The sequence below is a fragment of the Pantherophis guttatus genome, chromosome 2, assembly GCF_059756535.1.
Source record: "Pantherophis guttatus breed Tessera chromosome 2, ASM5975653v1, whole genome shotgun sequence".
Classification (NCBI taxonomy): Eukaryota; Metazoa; Chordata; class Lepidosauria; order Squamata; family Colubridae; genus Pantherophis; species Pantherophis guttatus.
Window position 1 is genome coordinate 45249305 of NC_142064.1, and position 24529 is coordinate 45273833.

The following is a 24529-nucleotide window of genomic DNA, read 5'->3' on the forward strand; positions in this document are numbered from 1 at the left end:
GAAAATATCATATAAGCAATTTGGCTGGCTACTCAGTGGTAGCATCTAGAAAATTATCGGAATTGCATGCCCAAAAGTTCATTAAGCAAAAGCCTAGATTCATAGCATTACTAGGTTATGATAACTAAGGGAACACAAGGAGACTTGTGCCTCCTTTTATGACAGATGAATAGGATGAAGTAACAGCTCATGGTCTTCTGATTTAGCAATGAGCACAAAAATTAATGCCCTCTAACACAGATTAAACTATCCATAAAATCTCTGAGATATCCATTTGAGGTAACCAGTTGGCAATTTGACTAATGCAGTTGACATGTACTCATTTCTATTAGAATACACGTTCTATTCAAGTTGTTATCAACCCAAAATTTTACTCTGGTTTGTCTGAAAACTCAGATTTTCATTTGATATTACAGCTTTGCTCATCTAAGGCCATCAATTAAATGTTTATTTTCAAAATCCAGCTTCCTAGCACATGGAGAGATAATTTCCAATGAATATTTAGATGGCAATTTATTTGTACCTCAAAATTTGTACCTCAAAAGGTTCTTTAAAGGGAAGATATGCATATTAACTTTTATTTCCTAAAATGGTATTACATACCTGCTTGGAGGCTTTCTGCTTTTGACTTTATTTTTTGGTTCATAATCAGATTCACTCTCTTCACAACTACTTTTATCTCTGCTTTCTTCTATCTCAGAATCTGAAGCTGTTCCCGAAATAGATCCTGATCCAGACATTTGCCAATCTTCACTATTCAGGTTAAAATTACAGAAAAAATATTTAACTATATATTCTTATTCTGTTCAAAATTTAATAAAAACATTAAACACTATTGTGTTTCACAAAAAGAATATTACTATCCACCATATTTTGGAGCAATAGTGAACCTAGCAGAAAATTATTATAAAAGATGTACAAGAAAAGTATGCAAAAAGTTTTAAATATCAAAATATTGCTTTTGAATGTAGTAAACTGAAATGAACAATTAAAATAGTTTTGTAGTTATTTCAACTTCATATAACTTCAAATTTTCATATGATATTTAATCATGAATTAACTTAAAATCATTAACATATAGCATTAACTAATTCCTTACATTGATAACTGCCATATTAACAATGTTAAGTCTAGGGAAAGTGGCATTTACATAATACATACTACATACTGTTGAGAAGTTGTTTTTATATTTCTGAAATTATGGTGTGTGGATGAGGAAAAAGAAAAAAATAGGAAAAAATGAAAATGAAAGAAGTTTCTTTGCAAGCTCTTTGCCCTACTTTAAAGTTAAAAAATACAGTAGATTTTTAAAAAATAAAACCAAAAAAGACAGGTTGCTTAACAAAATAGCTGTATTCTTCTATAATTCTTATCGATATTAATGATTTTTTAAGGAGCCAAACATATACAGGATATTAACTACAATAAATATTTTTCTATCTCCAGCAAGCATCACTAGCATCAGCATTTGTCCTGAATTTGAACCTGAGGCAGTGGTTCATTCCTGCATTTATAATGGTTTCTACTATTAGTATTCTATTATTACATCTCAGAAATAAAGCAGTTTTGGTATAATTTAAAATGTATTTCTTATACTAAGGGCCTTCAAACTAAAGCCCAGTTTAGAAGGAACAGTATAACAGTTTCCTCTTATGATCTCAAACTGAAAGAGGTAGAGCTCCTCCATATTGCATTATGCATCAAGTATTTCTCAACATTTCTTAAATATGACAGTAAGAAAAATCTATACTTCCTAGATTTAAAATCAAGAGGTGGGAGGGACAGCACTGCTCTAACTTATTGAAAAGGAACATAAACTAGGCAATAATACTTTTAATTCTGCTGTAGTTGCCTGAATTTCTCGTGTTAGAATGTTTTCTTACAAATCCTGACATGATTATATAAGATACAACACCAATGAAGAAGTTTAAGAATATTATTCCTTGGATAAGAAACAAAATATCTCTGAAAATAAACTTGCACTAGTAGGCATGGAGTAAATGAAATAACTTTTATGAAGCAAAATTTTTTATTTCCTACTCTTTATGTTTCTTCCTCTTGATTTCATTGGATGAGTCATCTCCAGAATCCTCACTACTTGATGATTCCTAAACAGCAAGAAATATGTATGAACTTTATTATCACCCTATTAATTTAGTAATAATTCATTACATGTATATTCTGCCCAACAAATTTATATATAGTTACTCCAACTATCAAGAAATTGTAGACTGCAATCAGAAATTAAGAAAACCAACTATAAAGATCCATTAAAAGGCAACTGGATCAAAGCCCCTAAAAATGATGCTGTCAATGACTTTAACTCATTAAAGCATATTAATCAGAATCATGAAGAAATAGATTTGCTAAGCAATTTTAAAGATGCAATGCCATTCCAGGTTAAGGAAACAATTATTATCTAAACAGCTTCTAGTCACAAATCTGAAATGTAACTTTTCTTTGACGAGAATCATTCCATTTTTTTCTTTAATGTATTGAACTATGTAAACAAATGAAATTCCATCATGATTATTTACCTCTTCTGATCCACTATTTATGGATGCTGCTTTTGACTGCTGTTGCTGTTTCCTGAGCATTGCAGACCTCTGTACAGCGAGAATGCTTGGATTTGATTTCCAAAACTGAAGTGGGATACATATAAAAACATTACAGAATGGTAAGACAATGGCAGCAGTTACTAATATTATTTCTTAATAAATTTTGTGGTTAGATAAGAGCCCAGATTATTTCTTCTTTTACTGAGGAGCATTAAGCAATGAAGTAAATCAGCAAATAACTAGAATGTAGGTAGCAGTATTATTACTACAGAGAAAATAACCTAATGGAAATAATAAAAGACAAACATGCTTACCACATGGAGGGCCCATTTCTCCACTATCTTCAATAAACAGTGCTTTCTAAGTAGCGAGTGAGTTGCTTTGGGGCTAATCCTAAAATTTAGGTTGGCCCACAAATTAGTTGTTATTGTAAAACATTACTTGCCTCCACTCCAAATTGTGTACCACAATTAGAGGAGACCTACTGAATTTAAAGGGCATTATCTAATCCGAGTTTATGGAATCTATTTAAACTACTGCAATCTGCAGAATTGGGAAAATATTTATGGATATCAAGAACAGGTGTGTTTAACCAAATGGTTGAACAGAGTGGATAATACCTTTTTATGGAAGAGAATTATTTCTACTTCTTTGAAAGATACCATTTTCAAATTACAATCCTTTTTTAGACAAATAAGAGTGGTAACCAGAAACTACAAGAATACTTATAAAAATGTGTTTATCTATGATCAATGTCAATCTGGCTTCAGCCTAGATGCAGCAATGAAACATTTGTAGCTGCTATAAGTAATAATTTTGCACTAGAAAGTGCTACATATAAATGATTACATATGAATTATTATTATAATTATCAATATTCAACCACCCATCCTTGGAGGCACACAAAATTGCATGCTAAATATATATATGGAAACATCCTACTCCTGGTCCCAATTCATAGTTTAGTAATTAGGATTAGGATCTTTTTAGCAAATGATCATTTGGAAAAAAGGAATATAAGAATAAATTCAGTAAGACAGCAACATATGAGCTTCTGAATGAATGCAAACAGAAATCTTATTGTATTACAGTAAACAATTACCATAACAACACTCACCTGGTTCAAATATTTGTTCAGTATTTATTTTAAACAGTTATCTACTTTTTTAAAAAAAATCTTCCATGGTATCATCAGGTATGCTCAACTATTGCAAAATAATTTCCAAAGCTTAATTTTTATTACTTTTGTCAGTAATCTATAAAAAAAATCTATGTAAGATTTTTGAAGCTCATAAGGAAAGCTAAAATTGATGCTGTGTTTGTTTAAAAGCAAATAAAGCTTTATGCTGTGACTTCAACAGCAACTAAGCATTGAAACAAATCAAATTACTCTTAAAAATACTTCCACTAGGCCACTTTTCTTGTGCTACACTTAGTATGTCTATCTTTTAAACAAAATTTCACAACAGCCATTTCCAACAGAAACTTTTAATCATGGGCTTGTTAAATGCAAGTAAACAAATTAGATAATTTGGGTGGATAAAAATCAATGATTTTTTTTAAAAAATAAAAAAAATCAGATTTTTTTGATTTAAATCGGATTTTTTTGATTTTTATCAAATTTATTTTAATAAAAAACTTTTGGGGTAAAAATCTATTGTAAGACAGTTTTCTATTTAAGATACATAAATAATTTAGTTTATTCAGCATGAAATGGAGCTTAGTTATGTAGCATGAGGCTGTATATTCTGCAACACTGGGACTATCGGTGAGTCAACAGTGGGTCAAAGGAGTAGCAGAGATGACAGTTGCTCTTTAAAAAATATGATTTAAATCGAGTTGATTTAAATCAAGCCTTTTTACTAGTGATTTAAATCATGATTTAAATTGTGATTTAAATCAACTCGATTTAAATCAAATCCACCCTGATTCTTACATCAACATTTTTCTCTTACTTGTATAGGAACAAAGAATATTAAAGAGGGCTCATTCAATACATTTATTATGCTATAACAGTATTTCAAGTGATCAAATCTCTCCTTGGGAAGGAGGGATTGGAGAAGTCTTGCAGGGTAACTTTGAGAAGTATTTTAAGCATCAAAGTAGCTCAGATCCTTCTCCATTTGGCATTAGATGGACAGGTTTTATAGAAGTATCAGAGGCATGATCTTGGCAGCTTATCTGGGAAGAGATTCACCCAGTTAGCCCTGAAGAAGTAGACAGGGTCCTTGGAGTTATGAGCTCTATTATCTGTTGTTAAGATTCTTGTCCTTCAGGTCCCTCAAGGTTCATCAAGACCAGCCGGGTGATGGCATGGAGTTGTGTTCTTGTTTGGTTAATGCTTCTTTGAGAGAGGCATGTTCTGCCTGCTTTTGAGGCAATGGTTCATTAGCTTCTTTTGATTGAATTGTATTGGACAATTTTTGTCCAGTTTCTCTTTTAGGAAGATTTGGGGAGAAGGTAATATATTATGGGTACTCTAGAGCAACAGGACCTGGACCATTTTCAGTTGGGATTCAGGCCAGGTTATAATATCAAGAAAGCATTGGCTATACTTGTGGATGACCTCAAGAAGGCTTGAGATGGATTACTTTGTGGGGTGCTTTAAGGTCCCCTCTGCTTCTATTTAAAATCTACATAAAACCTCTGGTTGAAGTTATCTCTCAGAGGAAAAACCATCAATATTCTGACAATTGTCAGCTTTATATTCATTTTTGTCACAAGTGACATTGTCAAGTAGTTTGAGGCTTTGAGTGTACAGTGGGAGGGAACAAGTTAACCTTAGTTCATTCAAGTTCAACCTGAGTAAAAACAAAACCTTGGGGCTCCCTGGTCTGGTGATTCTTCATCTTTAATACTTGATAGGTACATTCCGCCAGAATTGGTGTGCAACCTGGGGGTCCTTCTGGATACCCAGCTCTTCCTGGAGAGGTTTTGAATAGATTGGTTTTGTGCATATATTGCACCCTTTACTAGATTGGGAGGCTCTGCTCACTGTCATTCACACCTTAATCACTTTACAGTTGCATTATTAAAATGCATTTTACTATAGGGTTATTCTTGAAGAGCACTCAGAAGCTTCAATTAGTGCAGAATGCAGTAACACATGGACACTTGGAAGCTGCAAAATTTGCCAGTAAAAGCACCAATGTGTGATATGCATTAGCTTCCAATATGCTTCTGGGTATAATTCAATCTGCTCATTATTATTATTATCTTTAAAGGCCTATTTGATACAGCCAGGTTATTTGTGGGACTGTCCATCTCTGAGGGTTTATACCCATTTCACTAGATGCTCCAGGGCCGGGACATCTCAGGTTTTTGTCCCCTCATACTGTATTATTTTAATTGATTCTGGGTTGTTATATGTTTTTATATATACTGTTCACTTCTAGAATTACATACTTAAAATGGGCAGCTATAAATAAATACATGTTGTGCAATGTTTTTATCAATTACTTTTTTACAGCATTGCAGTGTATTTTAAAGCAAAATAACTATTAAATTCCCAGTTTTGTTTCATATGCTCAGTTAATACAGTATCAATTTAAAAGTGTCAATTATAAATAATTCATTCATTTTACCTCAGCTCCATCAACCTTTGGATGTTTAGCTTGGACTTTCTTTTCCTTGGATGTGTCAGACTCTGATTCTGATTGACTGCCAGACTCTGAACCAGAATCTGAATCACTGCTTCCTGACCGGCTGCTACTTCCATTGCTACTGCTTCCAGAACTTGAACCAGATCCAGATCCAGATGCTGACCCAGAATCATCATCTGATTGGCTGCAATTATAAGTTTAGAATTAGGAAAGCTAGGAAAAGGCAATAAAAAATGTTTATTTGTAATTTTAAAACTTGTCAAATAGAGTTAAAACAGAACATATAGATCTTAAGTGAGTTACATCTTAGACTGGGACTTCCATGAAATCTATGTCAATCTATTCAAACATTCCACTTAATTCAAATAGTACATTAAGTGTTTCAATAGTAGTTCTTAGAAAATGGAGAAGACACAGCACTGAATGATTTCAGGCATCATGTTGCTAAGCAACTGAGCACTTCATTCTGAACTTAGTAATATTAATAGCAGCAAAGAGAACACTAGCTTAATTTTTCCTCCCATAATTTGGTTACCATGCTACTCATGAAATAATTCTCTTCCCCTACAATTAGCATGGAAGCACAGTGATCCTCTGCCAGCCTTCATTTGAAGCTTGTTTTTATGGTAATCATTGGGAGGTTAAAGTATTTTTGCAAGCCAGTAATTTGGGGAAGCTTATTTATAGGTTGCTTTATATTTCAGTTTCTTATATGCAGCTTTGTAACACAAACATAAATAAAAGCAACTGATTGACTGGCTGTACTGATTTGTGCCAAGTTTGATCAAAACTGTCCCAAGAAATTTTCACAACACAGCAACTAAAACATTATTTTGCAAAAATGCACTATCATCTTTCCAATATAAAGCAGACATATTCAGAATGTTCAACAGAATGTATACTTATATATAAGGGAGATTTGTCTGTCCATCCATCCCCATCCATAAAAAAATAGTAAAGCAGAAATAAGCAACATGATGTGCAACGGCAGTACACTATGTACCTAAGCACTTCTCTTGATGCTAATTATGCTCCTTATCTTATTAAACTTATAAAAAAATATTTTCAAACATTAAACATGATGTTAGAATGTTATAAAATAAAGTATTAGCATCTAATTCCAATATTCATTTGCAGGAATGTGTTTGGCTTTGATACCCTCATGCTGGTATAATAGAGAAGAACCCAAAGAGTCAGAATAGAAGAGAAAAAACTGGAAAAAATAGCAAAGTACAAAGAGTTGCAAATAGAAATAGAACTATTGTGACAAAAGAAAGCAAAGATAATACCAATAGTAATAGTTGCCTTGTGTGCAATTCCCCAAAAAAAAACCTGGAGCATCACTTGAACACCATCAGCATTGACAAAAGCACCGTCAATCAACTGCAAAAAGACAGCTTTACTTGGAACAACTTATATCCTATGATGATACATTTAACACTATCAAACAACAGCATTTGCCTCTCTTTGTGAAGGCCTGGGCGAAGAGATATGTCTTCAAGGATCTCCAAAATACCAACAATTCTAAACTTTTTTAGACTTCTGTTTTTATGAGTGCCAGTTGCCATGGCAAATACAGTGATTTGGAAACCACATCTAAAACATTTAGAGTAAAAGTATACAATGTGAGGCTTATGGAAACTTGCGGTCTCCAAAAGCCTAAAATTCAGCTCTAGCAACCTCAAACATTATTACAATGGTTAAAGTGACTGAAAGAAGAATTAAATATACAACCAACAAATAATCACAGTAGGTACATTTACTTATATGTAAATGAAAATTATAGTATATTTATTTCTAAGTGATGTTATTATTAATAAGATCAGATTATTTCTAGAAAAATGAGAAAAGTTTAATCTAAAATATCTTTGATTTCTGTGAATTATTTGAATATTGTTTCACAAGTTAGGTTTCACAAAGAGAAAACAGGATACAGGGATACCAGTCTTTACTTCTTCATGCATTTCCACAATGGCAAGCTATGATGGGAAACTATCATTGGATTTATTGGGACATGTAACTTCAAAGTATACAATAACAATAGCCAAAAAATAAGATACAGATGAGGCCATTTTAGTTCCTTTCAGCCCTTTCACTCCTAAAACTGCTCAACTGAGTGGATGCCTCTTTTCCACCACCAAAAATATACCTTAAAAGATATGTATCTTAAATATATATGTTTCCCTATTGGTGGAGGATAGCATTCAAAATTCCATGAAAACAAGAAATCTAGTGAGATTATGATATGGAGAAAAACATTTTTCAAAAGGAGCTTTAGAAGAAGAAACAATGTTAAATGAAGAAACAGGACCAGATCTGGTCCTGTTCTGCCATTCTGCCCAATGGGCACCTGCTATCAAAGACAAAGGTTATATGCTCCTGGCTAATATACTATGATTCTTTCAGGAATAAACAAGAATTGTGCACACTTGAATCCATGTAGAAAACATTGCCACCTAAATCTCATATCCTAATATAGCCTACTTGAAAATATATGTTTATAGAAAAAAAAACCTAATTTGTGCAACTCATGCCGGACATATTCTGAGTGATCTACCAACATACCTATGCCATGCTTATGCCATTCTTCTTCCAAAGAACTGGAATAAACATTGGAATCAGTACATTCATTCCAGTCACTGTAACTGGAATTTTATGTACCAGTTGAACATAAAGTTAATATTTGTAATGAACATTGCATACATATATAACTATAGACTCTTCTGTATAATCCCCAATTTCTGAGAAACTTGAATGGACGAGAACTTAGTGCAGGCCCAATTCAGATTTAGAATAGATGAAAGAGTATATCTTTGTAGCATATTAGATTTTAAGCTTGCATTCAAACCAGAAATACAGGAAAGTCAAAACTTATGACACAGATGCCTAAATTAAGAAAAATCCTTTCCTCTTCTACCTGCAGAAGGTTCTGCTGAGGTGATTTCACAGATGTAAATATTAGCGGCTTCTCTAGACATACGAATGGCAGAAACTGAGTTCTGATCACAAACTGATGTTCTTTTGATCAGAATTTTGCTAAATATCTTCCTTAACACTCTTTAAGCTATATTGTGCCCTTGTTTTTTTTCCTTTCTTTGTATATGAATACAATAATGGAATTCTTCCCAAAATCAGGCACAGATGTAGCCTTCACACCTTGAATTAGCTGCAAAATGCTGTGTAAGTCAAAAGTTAAGTTTTAATATTTCTTCAGTTATCCTACTTCAAACTGGTTTACCTCCTTTCAATAATTTCTCTAATCCTCTTCTCTGATTTCTCCCCAAAATTATTTCTATCCCATTTTCTCTATATCTTTTCATTTAATCATTCCCTCTTTGACTACAAGTAGTCCTCAATATGGGACTGTAATGGACCCTGCCCCTTATAAGCATGAATCAGTTTGGTCACATTTTATGACTTCTGCAGCAGTGGTTAAGCAAACCCATTGTTCGGCATCACATGTTTTTATCAAAAACTGGAAGTAATGTCCACCCTTCAGCAAAATCATTTTAATACCGAGTCATATGAAGACCTGAAGTGCAGTCACCTGACTAGCAGACAACTATCAAACCTGAATCATAACTCCCTTTTTCCAGGTAGGTTGTAACTCTAAAGCATCGCTGACTGTATTTTTTGGATTATAAGATGCACTGGTGTATAAGGCGCACCAAGATTTCAAAGAGGTAAGTAATAAAAAATGTTTTTGCCCTCCCCAGCCCCCAGGAGCACTCTGCAGGCCTCCCAAAGCCTCTGTGTGCCCCATTTTTGCAGGAGCAGTTTTGCCCTCCCCAGCCCCCAGGAGCACTCTGCAGGCCTCCCAAAGCCTCTGCATGCCCCGTTTTTGCAGGAGCATTTTTGCCCTCCCCAGCTCACAGGAGCACTCTGCAGGCCTTCCAAAGCCTCTGCATTCCCCGTTTTTGTGAAAAATGGGCCCATTTTTCACAAAAACAGGATGTGCAGGGCAGGGCTTCGGGAGGCCAAAAATGGCTGTATTCGGTGTATAAGACGCACCAACATTTCCACCCTCTTTTAGGGGGGGAGGGAAGTGCATCTTATACTCTAAAAAGTACGGTAAATTGAGGTCTACTTACTACTTACCCATACACACACAAAAAAAATTTCTGCTGTTTTTGCATCAATCATTTTTTTCTTCATCCACAATTTATTTCATTCCATCATTCCTCAAGCATCCTTTTCATATTTTTATTTAACATAACACCAAAGGAATTTGTATATTCCATAACGTAATTATTTCACCGTGTTCCAAATATTTTCTTCCTCTTCATTCTGTATATTGATTTCACCTTAATAATGTTGGGAGATTAAGTTTTAGTACTTTTTCATGTGGTACTAAAATGCATATTCTTGCAGTAACTTCATTCTCATATTATATTCTATCACTATTTTTCCTTCTATGTCCATTTCTTAATCCACACAACACTAAATAGTGTTTTGAATTCAGAACGTCTCAATATCTTTTTATTCTTCAGTAATTATTTTTTTTTCACCCTTAAACAGTCAGATAAATCATGATTTCAAATTCATTCCTTAGGTTACATTTGTGATACTGATCAAAATGCTAAAACTGGACCAATATTGTCCTTAGCAGAAATGCTATCTGGCATGGATACATACAAGATTTCTAACAGCCTCTACTTTTTATCTTCCCCCAAACACTTAAAATCTTAACTGACCAAAGACAAGAGAGGAGTTCCATATTCAAGGATCTACCTTTTAATGAGGATTGGAAAACAGCAACCTGTAATATAAGAACTATCTGATAAAAAGCATGAATTAATGAATAAACTAAATGAATAAAAGAAAGAAGTTGTGTATGTGAAAATATATAACAGATCTAAATTAAAGTGATCTGGACTTAATAAGATCTACAAAATTAAGAATATCAACAAGTTGAAATTTTTAGAATAGAAAAACAGACCAGCTCAATCAAATAGATATTAAATAAGCTCATTAGAGACAATATATTACTTTCAAGGAAATATGGTATGTTAATCCATTAAGATTAATAAATTACTGTTCTTCGTTTTAAATTTATTTCTTACTGATTTTCCAATAATCCTCACTACAGAATTTATATCTGTAATATACACATTAAATACAAAATCTACAATTAAGGATTTTTATATGCCAGATAATACCTCTGTAATCTGATATAATTATCATGAGCCTAAATTTTATGTTTGATATCTAACATTATTATACTGGTTGAAAATAACTAGCGCTACACCATGCTAATAATAAAGGTTGTTCAGTGCAAAAATAGTGAGCAAACTCCAACCAGTTTAATCAGCTTCAGGTGAAAACAGTAGATTTTTAAAAAACATTTGAAACTAGAAAGATCATTAATAATTTGTATTATAAACAATGTATAGGCAGAAAGACCTACTCAGTATTATATATTAAAGTTTGTAAAACAATTAAGTTATTAGATTTTTATTGCACCTTTTTATTTATGGTCAAATGATAGTGTCAAATATATTCCAGCCTATTTTCCCCACAATTACCATACCCTGTGAGGTGGTTTGGGCAATCACACGCACCAACTGTTTTCATGTCAAAGGAAGGCATAGAACTTGCAATCTCTTGGTTTCTAGGCCGGCAATCTAACCACTACACCAAACTGGATCTTAATTAGTTATTAATTAATTAATTAATTATTCCAGGATAAATGTATAGGATTAAACATACTTTTAAAGAAGTATATCTTTTTAAATATTTACTCAATAACTACTAAAACAGTAACTGATCTCATTGATAAATCAATTAAAGGCTGCACTTCTCTCTCTCTATTGGAATGAAATAAAATTCTGCTGAAACTCATTAAAAGCACAAAGCAATTTTTGTATGAAATGATAAAAGATAAAAAAATATATAAATTAGTATGCCAGAATGAACACTAACATGACAACTAACATTGTAAAGATCTATCAAATACTAGTGGTCACAGATTATTACATACAATTTATAACTTCCCCAAACTCGGTATCCTCTAAGGCAGTATTTCTCAACGTTAGCAACTTTGAGATGTGTGGATTTCAACTCCCAGAATTCCCCAGACTAAATAGTAATCCTAAAGTTATCAAGACTGAGAAATGCTGCTCAGTATCATCTCTCAAAATCTCCTAACCAGTGTGGCCAATTCTGAAATCTGTGTAATTGAACCCTACCCCACTCAGTTTGGGAAGGTTTTACCAGATCATTTCCTGTTCTTATTTCATACAGAGGTACTGAGACCAAGTGACATATTTCTGAAAAGAAATGTATAAAAATGTAGATGAGCAATAGACAAGCTTAATTTTACATTGCTCTTCACAATTATTTTGCAACAGCTAGCTTTGCCTTTGTGCCTGCTCATTTTTCCTTTCAGTTCTTGTTCTACTTTGCTCTACAGCTCCTTCTTTAGTTTGATTTCCTACTGATAGCTCTCGATCTACAACCACAATTGAGTCCAAAATTTCTGTTGCTAAGAAGAAAGTGAATTTTGCCCCATTTTACAACATTTTTTGCCACAGTTGTTCAGTGAACCAGTTGTTAAATTAATAATATGGTGTTAAGTAAATGTGGCTTCCACACTGATTTTGCTTGTCAGAAAGTCACATGATCCCAGGACGCCTTCATAAATATAAATTAGTTGCCAAAAATCTGAATTTTGATCACATGACCATGGGGATGCTGCAATGGTCGTAAGTGTGAAAAACAGTCATAAATCACTTTTTCCGGTGCCATTGTAACTTAGATAGTTGCTAAATGAACTGTCAAGAATTACTTGTATTCATTCATACTTGAATACAAATAATTATGTGAAGGTAAGGGCAATATTTGGGATGATTATGCCAAGAAACTGAAAATTTTCTACTCTGCTAACATTTTTCTAACTTCCTCATGGAAATGGGATGTTTTCAAAAGTACACTCTCTAGCATACAAACTCGCCACGTCACATTTCGTAATGTTTTCCCCATTCACGGAGCTGAGGTGGGCATGGCCTGCGCGTGACACATCCGGCCCACGGGTCACCAGTTTGACACCTCTGTTCTAGCAGGTAAGAAATAATAGACAGATGGGAAATCACAGATGCCATAAGCAATGCCTTCATTCAATTTCCTGCCAACTTTCTACCTTTTCTGTTTAAACCAGCAAAACAACTGAGACAAATCAATTAAACAGCCAGACTTAATAGATATGCAAATATATTAACAGAAATACAGACTATTACAAGCACTAAAGATGTATTGTCTAAAACTTCAGAAATTTCTTGCCATTTCTTGATAATATAGCATTAAAAGTTAAAATCCTATTTGAAGATATAATTGGAGGAAGAAGTTTCCATTATTCATAAATGCTTGCAAATTTAGAAAATTGATCCGCAGTAGTAATTTCCATTATTATGGTTCTAATACACTAATAATATAAAATTTACATCATTTGTGTAACATTATTATACAAATGAAATTAATCAGCATAAAAAGTGATCCATTCTATATAAAGTCCATTGTATCATGGTCTGCTAAATTAAGGATTTATTGTATTTTCAACAAACAGGACCTATTCTGAATTCTATAGCACATATAGTCATGTTTATGAATTATCTTGTCATATGCATAGCTGCAAACTATATCCCTTAACTATATTCTTTACCTATAACCTCAACTCTAAAGGATATTTATTGCCCTTCTTGCTCCATCCTAAGAATTCACATTGAAATTAAGTGATTTCCAATAATACATCTGAAAGCTCTTAATTGTTATAGGTGAGCAATATACTGTCACATTTCATGATATATGGCACTTAAAGCCTCCAGAAGAGCAAGACTAAGAAGGGGGAAGGAACCTAGACAACATTCACACTCTCCCTACCATAATTATGACATAGCTATGTATGTCTGAACAGCTAAGGATCAAGTCACAATTGATCTTGGAAGTGTTCCAAATAGAAAACATGTCTTTTTACTGTCAAATTCTTAAAACAATATATAACATATATTGTGATTCAGTTAATTTTTGACTGAAAGATGCATAGTTTATAGCCACAAAATTTATGAATGACTGAAATGACCAACAAGTAACTTATGCAAACAATAACATCTCCAATTGAATGATATTATAATACAGCAGTACCTTGGTACTGAACAACTTTGAAACTTATCGAATTTGGTACTCAATGCATTTTTGACACAAAATTTTTGTCCCATACTCATTGTTAGTTTGGTACTCAACGCACAAGCTAGAACTTGTTGGTGTCAGCTGTCTTGTGACTCATTACATTACTCCTTATGGGAAAAAACTGGTATTCATGTGCCTCCCCCTGTATCCTATTAACAATGAGTACCAAAGTATGACTGTACTTTATATTCCATACAAATAACTGGACAACCAATACAAAGATGGATTATATTAAACTACTTATATCTAGCTTTTAAGAGTCCTGCTCAAAGTAATCCATATCACTGGCTAGTGCAAAGGTCAGTAAAATTATGTGAGGCATCTAGGACAATGAATCTTATGCACTTTATTGAGTAATAAATCTAACAGCTGGGTTCATACAGTACATTGTACTAAGTCAAGAATTCCTTAATCATTGGTTGTTGAATAAGTTACAAATGATTGTGTTCACAGATTTGCCTAGCTTTTAATCACACTTGAAATCTATAGTTTAATATGTTAGGTTAAAAAACAAATGTTTGTTTTTGGATCATATGTAAACACGATCAAATTAAAACTGAATTTATCTGCAGACTAGAGGGTATTAAAAAATCACTTAAATTTGACTTTTGCCCAAGACCAGTTAATCTACATGTATAAATTGTTCCTAATTTATTATACATTTCATATTTATAACTGTACTTATAAAAACATTGCAAGTATTATATTAGTAAAGCTATTTCTTAAATCAATCTTCATTCTCATTTTCCCTTGCATATATTTTTGAAAAGCAACAAAAGCAGTAGAAAAAGTTGAACTAAAAGTTGAAAGTTGAAATAGGCTCTTAGCAATTCTATAGAACTTTTTCAGCAGTAAATCTTCTCAATTCAATAAGTTTTACTCTTAGGTAAGTGTATACAGAATTGCAGCTTCAATGTGTATTGTTTTTTTGTATTTTTGTAACACATGCACTAAAGCATTTTCAATATATTTGTGAACTTATTATCTGTTTAACAAGTATAACAAATAGGATGGTTCAGATTTCTTTTTTATTTAGTGTCCAGGCCCATGGTCATAACTTAAAGTTCTCTTAGTTTTCAACTATTGCTTTCTCCTTGTATATTTGAGTGAAATACAATTTGTTCCCATTCTTAATCAGGATTATAACATATACACTACTGAAATGTTACTGAAACAGAACTCACTGTCAGAAACAAAGGACATGACATAGATAGTTTTATATAGCAGGACCAAAAATGTCTCCCATAATGATTATTTAGCCTTGCACAACCAGATGTGTAGATAATTTTGCATATACTGTACTTGAACAAATAAGTCTCTGGAGTATGTATACAGGGGATGTAAAGACAGTCTTATTAGTAACATTAAGCTATACATAAAGCTTGAAATCTGAAAACAACTATGTAAATTTTCAAACCTTAGTTATACAAAAATATTAAGATGATATCAAACTGAATCCCAGTGCGTACCTTGATTCTCCGCTAGTGTTCCTTGTGCTTTCTTCATCACTGTGCCCATTCATTGTAAATATTCACCAAGATAAAAATATAAATAAAAGTTATCCCAGCCTTTAACCAGGATATAAAATGTCCTTTTAGAAGGCTCTCTTCTTTGTGCTTCAGATATTTCACTGTGTTCAGCAGTTCATGATTCTTGTATAAGTTACCTTTAAAAAATGAAGAACTATTTTAAATGTTTATATAATCAACTTTGTAGATATTGTAGTAGCATTATCTATTTATTTAACAAACTGAATGTGCACTCCTTCCTATTCTGTAATAGTCCTATAACATTATGTAAAAAGTCCAAACTGGTTCAATGGTTTCAATAATTTTCAGAAATAGGATTTTAATCCATCAATTAATTAATTCACATACCCCAATCCCACTCTGACAATATGTTCATACAACAGAATCGTATTTTAGAATAGAATGGAATAGAATAACAGAGTTGGAAGGGACCTTAGAGGTCTTCTAGTCCAACCCGCTGCCCAAGCAGGAAACCCTACACCACTTCAGACAAATGGTTATCCAACATCTTAAAAATTTCCAATGTTGGAGCATTCACAACTTCTGCAGGAAGAAGATATTCAAACACTGAGATATTGGAACACTGCTATCATGTCTCCCCTAGTCCTTCTTTTCATCAAACTAGACATATCCAGTTCCTGTAACTGTTCTTCATGTTTTACTTCCAGTCCCCTAATAATCTTTTAATCATTTAGCTCAACTCAATTTTCTGGGTTCCCACAATATTATGAACATAGGTTGAGTTATACAAAATACACTGTGTCTTACAATTACAATCTGTATATAAAAAAATCAGTACCTCAATAAGTTTTACAAAAACCCACAAAAGTATTGTTAATACTGTTCAAAGATAGACTAGCTTTTGATAATTTAATTCTATAGCACTTCTATAGTACCTGAAAATTTGATTTGATTCAATGGTTCATATTTATGAGAGGTGCAATGTCCTGGAGTTATGTGATCACCTTTTGCAACCTTCTGACAAGCAAAGTCAATGGGAAATCCAGATTCACTTAACAACAGTGTTACCAACTAAACAACTTCGCTTAAAACTGTGGCAAGAAAGGTCATAAAATGAGTCCAAATTCACTTAATAACCATTTCACTTTGCAAAATAAATTTTGGGCTCAATTGTGGTCCTAAGTCAAGGACTACCTGTAGTCCTAAATACATTTACCAGGACATACATGCTGGTATGTCAAAACATGACAAAATTACATAGAATTGTATTGTGAACTCTCATATATACATATATATACAGTGGTGAGATCCAGCCAGTTTGCACCACTTCGGGAGAACCTATAGTTACCTTGCAGTTAACTTGAGCAGTTTGGTGAACTGGCTGTTGGAAAAAATCATTAGGGCAGAGAACCGATTGTTAACTTATTTGAATCCCACCACTGTATATGTACATATACATATACACGTGTGCATACATGTGTGGTGTGTGTGTATATATATATAGTGTATGTATTAATTTATTTTATAAATTGACACTTGAATATAGAACAAGGGGGGGGGGGGGAATCACATCTTTTTAACCCACTCATATGTGAGATGAAAAGACAGTTTTAGGATGACAAAAAGTGTGCATGTATATCATTACAAGGCAATACAATACAGTGGTGGCCTGTTTTTAAGACTAGAATAAGGCCCACTTTAATTAAAAGTTCCAAGCTCCTGCGCAACTACAGGGAAAGACTGGGCAGGCACATCGTTGCAACCGACGCAAACTAACACCAGAGCCCGAAGCCCATTATTGGCACGCATCAGCCCAGCTGCGTTTCGTGCGGGGTTCTCTCTCCCGCGCTCTCCTCTTTTTAGGAAACCCAGGCAAAGGCGGGGCCACCGTTTAGAGCAGTAGGAAGGCAGCGCATAGACACCCTCACCGCCAGCCTGTCAGCCAATGAGGAGCGGGCCTCGTGGATTTAGTGGGTGCCAAAACAAATGGGCTTTCTCCCCTCCCTCCGGTTCCCCCGTAGCGTCGTGGGTGTCTCTCACGACTCCGCACACGGCGCCTTCCTTTTCTCTCTCTCTCTTTTTACTATTACCGCCACCGGGGTTTTTTTTTCCCCCCCCCTCTCAAAGCTGGCCGCGGCCGGCCCGCCCGCCCTTCCCTCGCCCGCTTGCGAAAGCCTCTTTTGACTCTCTCACAACCGCCTCTCTCTCCGTAGCCGCAGCCTGGTAAACAAAGGGAGATGGCGGGGGAAGATGAAAATAGCCGGACTCAGGGCCAGGGCAGCAGCGTGGTCGCTTCGTCCGAGCCGCTGTGGGAGGGGAAGGGGACAAAGCGAGAGCCGCGGTGCCGCATCTAGCTAATAAAAGTGACAATTTTTCTGCCCAGCGCTGGCCCCCTGCAGGCGCCTCCCCGAATGCTCACCTGAAGGCCGGCCTTCTCCCGAAAGCACGACTGGGCCCCGTCCCTCCTCTCTCTCTCTCTCTCTCTCGCCCATTCCAGGCCGAAGGCCGCAAATCGGCTCCCAGCTCACTCGGGCCGGAGCCTTATTGCCGCCCTCCCTGATACTTTTTCCTCCCCTCGCCCTTCCTTTTCCCAACCTCCAGGCGCCCAGGCAAGTAAGTCGGCCTGCGATCTTCCCTGCCTACCGGTCAGCCCAACGCTACCCGGTCTCCTGCTTCTTCCTTCAGTGGGCCGCTCTTACCTGAGCGTCGCCAGGCCTGCCTGGGCCTCTCTGGAAGAACAGCGTGGCGAAGAAGCGGCGGAAAAGCCCTGCAGCCGGGCCCTTAAAAAAAGGGCTGAGGCGGCGGAGAAAGAGGCGCTCCCGGGCCGGCCTGGATCTCCTCACCCTTCTCCTCGCCTCTTCCCGGCCCTTTCGCTTGGTTTGCCCCCAAAAGAAGGGGGAGGGAGCGCGACTCCTTCCGAAAGAGAGGCGGGGGAGGAGAGGAAGGAATGGGTTAAAAAAAAATGCCTGAGGTAAGCAGGCGTGCGTCGCCGTTGCTTTAAGTCCTCCCGGCCGCCGCCGCCATCACGCTGCCGCCGTAGCAGTTCAGCGCAGCCTCCTCCCCCTCCCTCATCCGATGGAAACCCCGGGCGTGATGTCAGCCGTGGGACAGAGCGGGAAGGGGAGGGAGGAGCCAGCGCGGAAAGGAAGCTGGCGATGAGGCTCGCGCGCGCCGGCCTTGGAAGCTGAGGGCGCGCGGAGAAAAGGTGGGGGGGGGGGAGACGGAGAGAGCGGGATGAGCGCGCGGTTGGAGAGCTTCGCCTTTCGGGCTCCACCAAAAAAAAAAAAAAGGGGGGGGTTTCGGGATCTAACGTGAGAGGGATTGCGGATGGGATGGTTACTTCCCCAATTCGGGCCGCTCCTAACTGGGTTCGAGTTTCGATCCGGTCTGAATCCCGTGTTGGTAAAAAAAAATTCTCTCCCTTCTTCCGGGTACGCAGTTCTTTAGTCGGAAGTATTTATTCCATTGAATCTGATGGGATCGCTGATGCATTGAGTAAACGTATGACAGGAATTTGAATCCAGCTGAATTCCTGTCAGGAGAGAGAAAAGAGAGCCGTGTTCGTGGGGGCAACAGCCTACTTTGCCTTCCTATTACAATTAAGATTAATTAAATTGCCTTTTTTCTCCCGTTGTACGTTTCTGACATATACATCACATCCGTGCATATTGGATTTGAGGGGGGGGGCAGAGATCGAATAATTTATGCGTTGATATCTGAGGGACACTTTGACATAACTTGTAATTTGTCTTATCCTGACCGATGAATAAAGACTCCTGTTTTCACTCTTCTAGCTGGAAATCTCTATATAGTAATTGTCACTGCTTGGAAATTCATCCATTCAAAAACCTGGTTGTCAAGAAGCTGAGTAATAGGTTATATTAGGTAACAGGTAAAATAATTAGAGTGGTGGATATTTCATGGAAACTTTGCTTTATACTTAGGAAATGCTGGGAAAGATTGCTCTTGGTTGAGAATGTACATTCTAATTCCAGGACTGAGCAAAAAAAATTACACCCATATTAATGCAGCCGGCAGGAATTTATGATTCAGAAAGTAAATTTGAAGCAATTTCCTCATTTCCTTATTTAGTCCTTTAATGTGCTTAATCTTCAAAAAAAGATAAGATCACTTAAGTATATTAACGGTTTCTTCTGTTTAATCAAAATGGAAAATAGAAAAAAAAATGAAATAGTCTCATGTCTATCTTCCATTTCTTCCTATCATTTTTGACTGTACAGTAATTCTACATTCACTCACCATATCCAATCTCAAAAAAGCATACATTTATTAATAGTTTACAGTACAGATTCACTTATTTCCAATTATATTGGAGCTATGCAATTTCTGAAGAGTTCTGAACCCTATAAGAATTCTGCCATAAATAATGCTCGACTTTCCTATATTTCTTTTTTTCCTCAGAACTACTCAAAAGGATTTAGATTTCAAAGATCTAAAAGAAACCTGCATATTCTATTTTTATTTGTATGTTAATCCTTAAGGAGTTTTATCACTTTGTAAATTAGAATAGGTTTGCTAGGTCCACAAGGAGTTAGGAAAATAATTATATTGTCCCAGATGCAAATTATGTTTTGTCTAATTAAAAAAGCAGCAAAAGTGACAACTGTGCTTGATAGAAGACTACATAAAAAATAAGTCTCCATTTATTGTTGAAGGAAAAATAAGTATTGCGTACCAAAAGGCTGCATAAAAGCACTTTTGTAGCCAAAATGATGTGCATTATAATGTTCCTTTCAAGAACTGATTCTTTAAAGGCTCTGAGTTAAAGCAGCTATGAAACTGTCAGCAGAAGTGGAGGTATGTCTAAAGAATTATTTATTGCTGGCGTTTATACAATATGCTATGCTAAGCTAGTTTATAACATTAATTGTTTGATTTTACTTAGAAGAGTGTTTGAACAAATTTGTGATTAATTTAATTATGATTAATCATAATGGAATGATGAAAATGAAGCAGCAGCCAAAGGAATAGTAGTTGTAATAATGGGTAGCTTCATTAGACTAACATTAGGTAACATTAAGATTAGTTGGTAACAGAAATCTCTCAAAGCAATAATACTTTTTATGTCTCATCCAAGGAGTACCTTAGCACCAGTTCAGAATTCCATGGGTTCCAAAATAGGCATTGTGAAAGAGCCATGTTAATCTATAATGGTCAAATAATTAGAAAGTGTAGTGTCACTTTTCATGATGAATAGATTTTATTATAAGACATAAGCTTTCATGAGATGTAGCTCACTTTGTTTGGCGCATCTGATGAAGTGAGCTGCCACTGCCCAAAACCTATGCTTTATACTAAAATGCCAAGTTTCAAAGAAAGATAGCTTGAGAAGGGGGTTCATTTCCCTCTATAATGGTCAGAAGCTTAAGAATTTTGGTTTTATGGCATCATGCCATCTCCTAGGACAGTGATGGCTTTTTCCAAACCAAGTGCCCAAAGCGTGCGCACACGCACAAACGCATCCAAACCCCCAAAATGCAATGCACACACAGCCCCTGTGCATGTGCCCCACCCTCCACAAATGCATGTGTGGCTACCCTGCACAACCACCCCCCATGCATGCATGTGTACCCCTGCATGTGCCCCACCTCCTGCGCATGCATAGCAGAGACCTGAAGACCATCTGGCCAGTGGGAGGTGCATGCATGCGCAGCAAAGCTGGGGCAATGGCTCGCGTGCCATCAGAGAGGGCGTTGCGTGCCACCTCTGACCCACGTGCCATAGGTTCACCATCACGGCCCTAGGAGAACCAGTAAGATGATCCATCCCTAGACAACTACAGAACATCATGGAGTCTTGATGGTTTGAAGGCTTAGAAGACCTTCTTGACATATGGGACACAAAAACAGAATGGAATACTGGCTCAATTGCTCCTGAGTACCCTCTGTGAGACTCTGGCTATCCCCTGGTTTTCCATGCAATGAAACACTCTAGAAAACAGCAAAAGTACAAGTAGTGTAAGACTTGCTAATATAGTCATGACAGTATTGTACTTAATGAGTACCAATGAAAGCTCAAAAAAGCCTTTTTTTTTTTTTTTTACTTTATTTCGTCTGGGAGATTGAGCATCCTAGATCAAGCTAAGTCCAAAAATGCTAAAGAATTCCTAGAATCCCGGTAGTCATCAAATCGGATATCAATAGGCACATAGAGATAAACATCTACATACCATTCAAGAGAGACAATAAAAAGGTGAAGAAATCACAACACCTGGCTACAATCATCATCCAGATAAGCAGAGACTAACACCAAGCAGTAAATTATACCCAATCAAGGAACAACCAACTCAGTAAATAATATCCTAATCAAAAAACCACCAAGAATATCCCCACCAATACTGATAGGACAGGCCAGTTGTCTATAAACGGAGAGCAAACCATGCCTTATAATACTGATGATATTACCGAGCTAATGAAATAGGTAAATGAAACATCTGCAAGAAAACCAAGCTCAGCACCAAGGACCCCTCCACCCCCAGTTTACTTTGTTGTCCTCTCAACACTCTAGCTAGAGTGGTTTAGGATAGGAAAAGTCTTATAGGTAGTCCTCACTTAGTGACTACAATTGGGACTGGCAAAATGGTAACTAAGTGAAACATCATGGATTACAACAAATTTAGATGTCACTTCCATTGCAGTTAAGTGAGTCACTGGGCTATTAAATGGGACATCATGTGATCATAAGTTGAAATTTTACTGCTTACTTTTCCATTGACTCAGCTTGTAAGACTCAGTTTGTTGTAAGAGTCACTGGTTGTGAAGAGCACAAATAGCAATTGGGTCATAAACATGCTGGTTGTGAAGTGTCTAAATGTCAATCACTTGACTATGGGATGCTAAATGGTCATAAACATGAGGACTGGTTATAAAATTACTTTCTCAGCACAGTCATAACTTTGAATAGTGGCTAAGCATGGCAGTCATTAAGCAAGGTATACGTACTGCTATTTGCCCTAGAAAACCAAATATCCATGTCATATATTTATAAGACCCTTCGGGAATAAAATTGCTTGAATCAACTTGAACATTGCTTTTGATACAGTATCTGATTGAATAGAATAGATGAGTCTTAGTTTGTACCTGTCTGGCCAACTACTTGAGCTAGCTGAACGTGGTTAACTAGGGCTAGGGAATGAGGTATGCATTTTTACCTATGAAGTAGTGGCACTGATCTTAATGAAGAAATAGTTTGCTTTCCAGAAGAAACCTTGAATCCAAAGGATTTTATCAATCTGTCCTGAATAAAATTGCATCCCCTCAGAAAGAGCTGTATGTAATTTAGGATAGTCCTAAAGTCATTGTCAACAAAAGTGACCCTTTATATGTTGCAGTGTTTATTGCCAGCTTGCAAGATAACAGAATTGGAAGAGACTTGAAAGTGTTCTAGTCCAACCTCCTGCTCAGGCAGGAAACCCTATCATTTCAGACAAATTTATTTATTTATTTATTTATTTATTTATTTATTTATTTATTTATTTATTTATTTATTTATTTATTTATTTATTTATTTATTTATTTATTTATTTATTCATTCTTATATGCCGCCCTATCTCCCAATGGACTCAGGGCAGCTCACAATAATAAAAACACAAGCCACAATACAAAATAAAATCTAAAATCTAAAAAATTTAAAATTTAACCCTTAAAACCCCCCATCAGATCAGGTCAAGCGATTTAAAAAGCCAAGTTTTTAATTCACGATGGAAGGTGCAAAGGTCAGGCGCTAATCAGAGCTCCAAGGGAAGTTGATTCCAGAGGGTGGGCGTACCCACCGAGAAGGCTCTACCCCTGGGGGCCACCAGCCGGCACTGTCTAGCTGACAGCACCCTGAGCAGGCCCTCTCTATGGGCGCGAACCAGGCGATGGGATATCGTTGCTGGCTGTAGGTGGTCCACCTAATATCTTGGGCCTAAGCCATGTAGGGCTTTATAGGTCATCACCAGCACCTTGAATCTCACCTGGACAGCCTGCCGAACAAGTGTCTCTTTGAATTGGAGAAGGCCATGCTGCATCTTTAGCCTCCAAGCTGAATGATCAGAGGTCAAGGTTTCCCAGTCATTAATGTCCATTCCCAAGGCCTTTAGATCCCTCTTGCAGATACCCTTATATCACAGCTGTGGTCTCCCTCTAAGGCACTTTCCCTGCACTAGATCTCCATACAGGAAATCTGAATGGAATCCGACCATCAGCCATTCTCAGGACATGCCCAAGCCAGTGTAGATGTGGCTGTTTCAATAGTGTATACATGCTGGAAATTCCCGCATATTCCAAGACTGTGCTATTTGGAACTTTGTCATGCCAGGTAATGCCAAGAATACATTGGAGAGAGCGCATATGAAAGGTGTTCAACTTTCTTTCCTGCCATGCGTAAAGGATCCAAGACTCACTGCAGTCCAAGAGTGTGCTCAGAACACAGGCTCTATAGACCTGGATCTTTGTATGTTCCGTCAGCTTCTTATTGAGCCATACTCTCTTTGTAAGTCTGGAGAACGTGGTGGCCGCTTTACCAATACATTTATTCAGCTCCGTATCTAAAGAGAGAGTATCAGAAATAATTGAACCAAGGTACACAAAGTCATGGACAACCTCCAGTTCTTGTGCAGAGATTGTAATAGAGGGAGATAAATCCATGTCCTGACCTAATACTTGTGTCTTTTTCAGGTTGATTGTTAGCCCAA

General features: G+C 36.3%; 1 protein-coding gene across 2 annotated transcripts in view; it reads right to left on the minus strand.

Moving 5' to 3' along the window:
* The window catches only part of CHD1 (chromodomain helicase DNA binding protein 1), a 67583-nt gene extending 48654 nt beyond the window's left edge, over positions 1 to 18929 (minus strand). For both annotated transcript variants that reach the window (XM_034440737.3, XM_034440736.3), the window contains exons 1-6: positions 18531 to 18929; positions 15811 to 16007; positions 6143 to 6344; positions 2538 to 2642; positions 2041 to 2108; positions 604 to 753 (exon numbers count right to left, since the gene is read on the minus strand). In XM_034440737.3, coding sequence (XP_034296628.2) covers positions 604 to 753; positions 2041 to 2108; positions 2538 to 2642; positions 6143 to 6344; positions 15811 to 15863 — 578 coding nt within the window. In that variant the 5' untranslated portion in view covers positions 15864 to 16007; positions 18531 to 18929. The remainder of the gene's footprint in view (positions 1 to 603; positions 754 to 2040; positions 2109 to 2537; positions 2643 to 6142; positions 6345 to 15810; positions 16008 to 18530) is intronic.
* Positions 18930 to 24529: the final 5600 nt, after the last annotated feature.